This window comes from Cervus elaphus, chromosome 20 (genome assembly GCF_910594005.1).
Source record: "Cervus elaphus chromosome 20, mCerEla1.1, whole genome shotgun sequence".
Lineage (NCBI taxonomy): Eukaryota > Metazoa > Chordata > Mammalia > Artiodactyla > Cervidae > Cervus > Cervus elaphus.
Window position 1 is genome coordinate 34968302 of NC_057834.1, and position 8347 is coordinate 34976648.

Sequence of the window (8347 nt, forward strand, 5' to 3'; positions counted from 1 at the left end):
AGGAAAGACCTCTCTATAACACTTGAGTTTAGAGCTGAAAAGTGTCCCAAAATAATCCATGTAAGATCTGACTGAAGAATGGTCCAGGTGGAGGGGAAAATATGCATAATTGTGCCGTAAGCCAAAGGAATTTTGGTATTAATAAAAGACAGAAAGAAGTCTAGTGTCAAAGAAGCATAATATCCAGTAGGGGAAAGATTAGATATACTTAAACTGCACACCTGAGATAGTTAGATACTGAAAGTTTCCTACCTGAGCATCTTCATTTTGATGGAGAAGGACCTGCTACCAGGGGATGGAACCTCATTATTTATTGCTCCAAAAGTCTGTTAAAATTCTGCCTTCCTCTCTGAAATCTGGTGGCTGCCTCTAGATAGGCTGTCTGTATACCTTCTGCATTCAGAAGGTGACGAACTCTCAATACGGAAAGGACGGACCTCAACATGCTGTTCATGTGTAAGAGTACAGATTGGATAAGTGAATGATCCCAAGGGACACTTGGGAATGCCCTATATCGAGTATTAAGTTCCCACTAAAATACCTATACAATCTGCTCGATTACTCCATCCGAGGGACGATGTCAACTGGACATCAGTATGAACACTACACCTTAATAGCTTTCTGCCCTCCAACAGGCTCATCAAATGAATCTCAATTAAAGCAGCTGGATAATTTTAAAATCCACATTAAAAATTAAGGGGGCAATAAAGTATATGTAATAATAATAACAATAAGTCAAAATGCTGAAGAAAATAAACGTCACTAGGAAGGCATCTGATCAATGTATCCCTTCCTTGCTTGGCTTTGTCCATAAAAATAATCCTTAGTCTCCCTGTTCTCTTCCTAACTTCCCCAAATATGAATGTATCCCCTGAATATGTGTATCCACAAAGACACATATAGTAATACACAATCTCAGAGAAGTAGGAATGTCAGCCCAACCCCACTATCTCTTTGACAAGAGAAAATCTCATGTGTTATTATTTTCTTTAAATATCTCTGAAGATGCATGAACACCATGACAGCTATGAAGTCTGAAACACTTAGCTGCCCCTTTCACCTTTGATGGGAGACAGAGAAAGAATTTTAATAAGAACATAGCCAAATGATGCAGAGATGCCAAAGAGGAAAGGGATTAAGACAATTTATTTGACAATACATTTATTTCAGTCAGTATTTATTGAGAAAGATCTCTTTCAGGACAAACCAGCTACATAATTTGTGAGGCCAGTATAAAATGAAACTGCAGGACCTCCTTCAAAATGAACATGATTTTGAGATGGCAACAACTGCACAGGTTACCTGCCCACAATCTGCCATGAACCAGGTGAGGCTTTTGATCATGGACACAAATAAAAACACATAAATCTTGCTTTCAAGCAAATGAGAGAAAAACACAAAAATTTTAAAATTACTGTTTGGAGTAGGAAGAGATGAGTGTATTTAGGAAGAACAGTCCAATTTGGGGTATAAAGAAGAGCTTTCCCCTGGACAATCCAGGGAAGTTCTTAAGAAAGAGGCATCTGAATTAAAATTTAAAGTGGTGTACATGTGGCTGAAGTAGAAAAGATATTTTGGAAGATGGGAGGGAAAAAAAACAGATTTCCAAAAGGGTGCGGGTCTCTGACAGAACAAACCGCTTTAGCAAAATCATGCTTAGTTTAGAGCTATGAATTATGTTTAAACAAAACCAGAAAGGGATTTTATGTGGAAGGTAAAACTAATGACACTAGAGTTGATTTAGTCTGGCTTTCCATTTCTTTAAGAGTCTGTTTTTGATCCATGATTCATGTGCCAAGCAGAGCTGATGTCCTAAATTCCTGGGGTCTTTGGTTTTGGCTCCTGTGGGAAAGGCAGGGTGGGAGATAGAGAAGACATCCTGATTTGAGCTGTGGGAGGAAAAGAAGATCTCGGTCAGATAAGGGAAATCAGAGAAAGGAGAAAGGGAGGAAAAAAGAACACAGAGGAAAGAAGAATAAGCTGATAAGAAGCTGAAGAGACAAAACAAGACAAGACTCACCTCTGCTTTTTAAATGATGAATCAACTATAACCAACATGACCAGGGTAACTATTACAATTAAGCAGATCAATATTGAGAAGAAGGAGTATCCACCTAGGTGAGGATAAAATAAGCAAATCAATCTATAAAATGTTCTTTCTTCTACCACAGTTAATGCTTCTCATTTCACAGTGGTGGGACCTCCCCAGAGTTTTACTCTGCCTTTTCTAGAGTCCTCATTTCAATTCCTCCTGAGTCTGTGTCTCTGGTCTGTCCACTTTTTCTCTCTTTCATCAAATCTCTGGGTCCTTCTTTTTTTTCTCTCTAGTACTTCTAATCCTCTTCTTGCATTTTCTTAAAATCTAACTGCTGTCATGCTGCACCCTTCTTTCCACGGATTCCCCCACCTGTATCCTCTTGTGCATAGCATTTCTGGCCATTTTTCTAAGTCCCTCACTCATTAGCTGTTTTTACTATGAGAAGACTATCACCTCCCATCAGGCCCCAGTTCTCACTCACCCCAGTGGATGACGATGTCCTGGCCTCCTAGGCTACTGTGCTTCACTCGGCAACTCAGGCCAGCCGCCTCCCCAGCCGCCACATCCAGGGTTACTCGGAGATACCAGGTCCCATCAGCATTGGGCAGGTCATCACCTCGCCGAGACCCTGGGTGCTTCTGTTTGCCCCTCATCCACATCACCCATACGGGCTTTGGATGAAAGCCAGAGACATGGCACACCAACAAAAGACGGCCAGGCCCGGGACTGGGGCCTTTGGACACCCAAGCCTGTGGCTTCACTACAGAGGAAAGAGGAGGAGAAATGGAATTTAGGAGAGCACCCTAGGCTACAGCTTAGTGACTTAAGGTTCCTTAAGTAGTTTGAGTAATCACTCCTTTCTCTTTTCTAGGAAATAATTCTAAATCCAAACATCTCACCCTCTAGCTTCTTATTATGTGTTTCAAAAGGTTGATAAAGAGTAGAAAACTCAAATACCTGGTGTGGAAGCACCAGGAATCGGAGGGGAGAAAGAGTTGGGCTCACCTTGTCTTTCCAGTTCTGACTTCCCTGCTTTAAGGATTCCTGCCAGAAACCGAGGGCAGGTGTCACTGAGAAGCCTTTGTACAACTTCTTTAATAACTCGGTAGTGGTTGAGCACCTTACAGACATTCTCAGCTCGACTTCCTGCTCCTGGAGATGGCTTCCAGGAATTTTCTTGGAAACTCAGGAAATCTAATCCTTGATATGCTCCATTTAAGAAGGTTTCCAAAGCCTTCCCAGTATGAATTAAACATCCAAATGATACCTGGAGCTCAAAGGGGTCTGTGGGTAGATAAGGAAGAGAGAATCAATATGGAAAGAATTACAGGGAAGGAAAGTAAAGAACCTAGAGATTTAAAGGAAGGAAAACTTGCTGGGGGATCACATGGAAGGCCAGAGTTGGGACAGGAAAAGGGGAGGAAGTTTGTGGAAAGAAAATTTTGAGATAACAAAAGTATTTTGAAATAATTGCGGGGAAGGGCTAGGCAGAAGGCTGTTAGAGAAATAGAGGACATAGCCTGGAAGAGCAGACTGGAGAGTGGTGAGGTACAGGCAGAACCTTGTAAACACGGAAGAAAAGAGGGCAGAGTCTTGGTTGGGAAGGGCTGACTCTGAGGCCAGGGTGCTGGGCAGAAGATCAAGAACAGACAGTTATTCGAGGTCTAGAACATGATGGTATTTTCAGAGGTGTGAGAGCTATGTGTACTGAGGTGGGAGAAGTAGAGTGGGGGTGGTGGTGAAGGGTGCAGCAGAGGGACAGTGCGGAAGAAGAGACAAGGAACAATGTCAGTGTCCATCTATCCTTTGAAAGATGGTCAGAGCCTTCTGGCAAATATTATCTTGGAATAAGGAACTCACATTCAAACTGAAACTGACTGGCATAGGCCTGCACTTCCCGTGGGAAACTGTGGAAGTACAGCTGCAAGAGTGCCTGGATGTTCTTCAGCTCCTCCTTGCTGAAGTTACCCTGGGACCAGGGCCTCAGAAAGCGGATGGTGGCCAAGACACTATCCCAGCCATGAGTCTGCAGGTCGCCCAGCCAGCCAGAGCCCTGGGTGTATGTCCAGCTGTGATTGGCAAAGGAGGAGATCTGTATCACGCGGAAGGAGGGGGATTCTTCTGCAGCCAGATGATGGGGTCCTGGAACCTGAGGACCTGAGAGAGGGAGTGAAAGCATGGGGAAAGCTGGCCCCATAGAGGAGAGGATGCATGGAGATGGTTACACAGGTTGCACGTATTCCCATAGCCTCTGCCCCTGGGCCAGCATCCTCTCCCCAGAATCAGGCAGATTAACTGAGACTATGACAAAGAATACTTTGCTTGGAACTAACCTTGTGCGCAGACTCCAAGGGTATCCTGTAGGTGCATTACTCCCTTCCCCTGGGTCCTCCCCAGAACCTCTCCACCCTGCAGTGCCCAGCCAAGGGTATCTTTCCACTTGGGATCATCTTACCCACTGTGCTTGTGCCATGGCCAAGAAGTCCTTTGAACAGCAGAGGCAGCAGAAGCAGCATTGAAGTTTTGTTAGTTGAAGGATGCCTGCACAGCCAAGCTGCCCTCAGAACTCAGACACGGTTCCCCTCTCTACCCTCTCGCCCTCTCATCTGACTTCCCTTGGCACACCAACACGCAAACCTCTGCCTCTGCCGACTTCCCTGCTAGAGAAACCCTACAGCCTCTGGCAGTCACGGGCCTCCCACACAGTATCACTTCCCCTCCACTTCTCCCACTAGCTGGCTTCCTGATTTTCTTCTGCTCGTGCCTATGCCTTCCTGACCCCCTCTACTGCATCCATTCCTGGCTTCTGAAGTCTACTGTCTGTGATTTGGCTGGAATACTTAGCATCTTTTAGCCTTGGAGAAATCAAGTCCATCCTCAGCTTCTCAATGTCTTCCTCTATGAGAAGTGCTGGAAGGTGATCAGTGATGCCCAGTGGCCTTTTCAGCAGTCTCCTCGCCCCTCATCCTTCTGTGGTCTCCTCCTCCTGTATGCCACTTGGCTACCTTTCCCCTCCTTCTTGGTCTCCCCTGTTTTTCTCTCCTAACCAACTGCTTTCCCTCTGGAATCAACACTCACTCCTCTCACTTGTCCTGCCTGTTCTACCTGTCATCTCAGTCCCCTTCTGTCCCTTCATTCTGCTCTGCTCAAAATCATTGCCAGAAACACTAGACACTTTGAGTGTAGCTTTTAGTCTACAGGCAAACCTCATTCATAATCCACAATGAAAAAGAAGCAGTGACAATACAGATTATCAGATAATATATAGAAAAGGCACTTTTGCTCAGTTTTCCTGGTCAGACTAGTTGTCACTGTTGAAGGGTCTATGACTGAGTTTAATCTGGAAATGGTGAGCTGGGAGGCAGGTGGATTTCCAGTCATGTTGTGTGAGTGGGTCTGTGGGAAGTATCCAGGGGCCTTGAAACCCATCCTTACCCCAAATGAGTTGAGTGTATCTACAGATGGTGGGCAAGCTTGGCTCTGGGTATGAAGGGTGGGCATGGCCTGGGGGCACTGGTGTCCCCTTTGGTGGTTGTTGACAAGAGAAGAGCTTTATTGGAGGCAGGGAATTTACTCTAAGGGACTGTAGTATGCATGGGAGAATCGATTACTGAGTTGAGTCTGTATTTTGGTTCCTTGCATTGACATTTGCTACGGCAGCCTGAAAGCAGTTGAAACATCTTTCCTCTGTTTGGCCATTCATCTGACATTTAATTAGTGCCCACTTGGTGCCAAACAAATTTGCCAGACACTTAGGTTCAGAGAAGAAATTTCTTCAGAGAAAAGAAAACAAAACCCAACTAAAATGTCTACTTTTACTATAAAGCTTACTGAATAGTGATCATAATTGTGGAAAAAAATCCACACTCAGTCTCATCCTAGTATTGTTCCTGAATTCCAAAGACAAAAAACAAAAAAATTTTCACAGTTTCAGACACATACTGGCTATTTAAAAAGAAGAGAATGGCACAGGCTTCAGACTCCTCATGTGCGATGCTATGGGGAAATATTTCAGAACTCTGAGGTAATGAGATAATTCTAAATTACTTTATTCAGGCAAATTATCATTCCCCCATGAAGGCAAAGTTAAGCCATATTTCAACCCTCAGGAAGTCAAACAATATACCACACAACTGCCTTTATGAAACTGAGTAAAACCAAAAATCTGCCTCAAAGTCGAACGATAAAGAAGGCTGAGCACCTGGTGCACTGGGAAGACCCAGAGGAATCGGGTGGAGAGGGAGGTGGGAGGGGGGATCGGGATGGGGAATACGTGTAAATCTATGGCTGATTCATATCAATGTATGACAAAACCCACTGAAATGTTGTGAATTAATTAGCCTCCAACTAATAAATATATATATATATAAAAAAAAAAAAAAAAAAGAAGGCTGAGCACCGAAGAGCTGATGCTTTCAAACTGTGGTGTTGGAGAAGACTCTCTAGAGAGTTACTTGGAAAGCAAGATCAAACCAGTCAATCCTAAAGGAAATCAACCCTGAATATTGATTGGAAAGACTGATGTTGAAGCTGAATCTTCAATACTTTGGCTACCTGATGCAAAAAAGGCAACTCATTGGAAAAGACCCTGATGGTGGGAAAGACTGAGGGCAAGAGGAAAAGAAGGTAACAGAGGATGAGATGGTTGGATGGCATCATCGACACAATGGCCATGAATTCGAGCAAATTCCAGGAGATAGTGAAGGACAGGGAAAACTGACATGCTGCAGTCCATAAGATCACAGAGTCAGGCACAACTTAGAGACTGGGCAGCAACAACAACAAAGAACCCAATAAATGATGCAAGAATATGATATGAAATGATTTTTAAGAGCTTCCCTAGTGGCTCAGGGGTAAAGAATCCACCTGCCAACGCAAGAGACACAGATTGGAGTCTTGGTCATGGAAGATCCCCTCCTGCCATGAAGGAATCAAGCCTGTGTGCCAAAACTATTGAGCATGTGCTCCAGAGCCCAGAAGCCACAACTTCTGAGCCCATGTGCCACAAATACTGAACGTCGGCTGCCCTAGAGTCAGTGCTCTCCAATAAGAGGAGCCACTGCAGTGAGAAGCCTATGCACCAACTACAGAATAGCCCCTACTTGCTGCAATTAGAGAAAAGCCCACACAGCAATCAAGACCCAGCACAGTCAAAAAAACACACATAAATAAAATTACTTTTAAGTTATTTTTAAAATATATAGTTACATCTAAATAAGTGTTTAAAATGAACTTGTAAAATTTAACACATTTGTTTACTATTTCAGAAAAAGTAATAATATTCAAGGAATTAAATTCCATTTTAATTCATCAAAACCTGAGAAGGGAAATGAAAAGAAAGGAGAGAAACAAGGATTACTGTACTTCAAATTATATTTTATTTATCATAAGAGCACAATATAAAATAAAAAATCTAGAAAAATCATTTCAATCATGTTTATAGAAAACTGCATTAAATTAAGGTGGCAGAGAGCACTTTAGCTCAGATCTCTAAAGGAATTAAAATATTTTAAAATGCATGTTTATAAAAGATGAATGAATCCATTATCATGTTGGAAAATAACAAGTACTGAATAACTTGTTGAAATAACTTGAAATAACTTGAATAACTTGAAAATAACAAATACTGAAGAGAAATTTTAAAGTCCTTCTAAAATGAAAGCAAATGAAATGGTTCAAAATCCACAGACCAAAACATATGCAGAAGCAAAATAATACTAATATAAGAGGATGCCTGCAAAAACTATAAGTATAAATGAAAATGTAAAAAATTTTAACTAAGATTATTTACTACCCCTCATTTTACTGACTTTCAGGCTACAAGACGTTTTGTCATATGACAATAATCCAAGAACTTCTCTCTTAGCAGAATGACATGTTTACCCGGGGAGACAATCTAGACTGAAAACAGGCAACAGGCACTCTATTTACAGGAGAAGTAGATCAGGGATTTAGTGCCTTGCTGCCTTAGACCTAAGGCAAATATCACCGCCTTTGTTCTTGCTACAAACTGAAGAATCAGTTGCGTCATGGGCACAGAAAAGCAGAGGAGGTCAGGGGTATATTTTGAGTAGCAGCCTCCCAGTTCTACAGAAAGCTCACGTAGATTTAAAACATTTATTTTCAACTCTATCTGAAAAAATTAAAGAATAAGATCCTAATTCTTTTAGCTAAAGAATAATGAAAGGAGTAATGGCCTGAGCACAAGTAAATAAAGCACATTAGAAAGTTAGTGCTAAAACAGGTGGAAGATGCCTAGGAACTTATAGGAGAAAAGTGGGCTTTAGAACTTAAGGGTCGGAGAAAAGA

General features: G+C 42.4%; 1 protein-coding gene across 2 annotated transcripts; it reads right to left on the reverse strand.

Annotated features, from left to right (window-relative positions):
- Positions 1-1128: 1128 nt before the first annotated feature.
- Positions 1129-4720, reverse strand: LOC122677982 (T-cell surface glycoprotein CD1e, membrane-associated-like). Of its 2 annotated transcripts, none has more exons than XM_043878332.1 (6): positions 4494-4720; positions 3899-4195; positions 3044-3322; positions 2520-2798; positions 2021-2114; positions 1129-1889 (listed from the first exon to the last, which is right to left on the reverse strand). In XM_043878332.1, the coding sequence occupies exons 1-6, from the start codon at positions 4552-4554 to the stop codon at positions 1730-1732; spliced, it is 1170 nt and encodes a 389-aa protein (XP_043734267.1). In that variant the 5' UTR covers positions 4555-4720; the 3' UTR covers positions 1129-1729. The 2 variants fall into 2 exon arrangements, with proteins under 2 accessions (XP_043734267.1, XP_043734266.1); XM_043878331.1 differs by having other exon boundaries at positions 3899-4225; positions 4494-4683.
- Positions 4721-8347: the final 3627 nt, after the last annotated feature.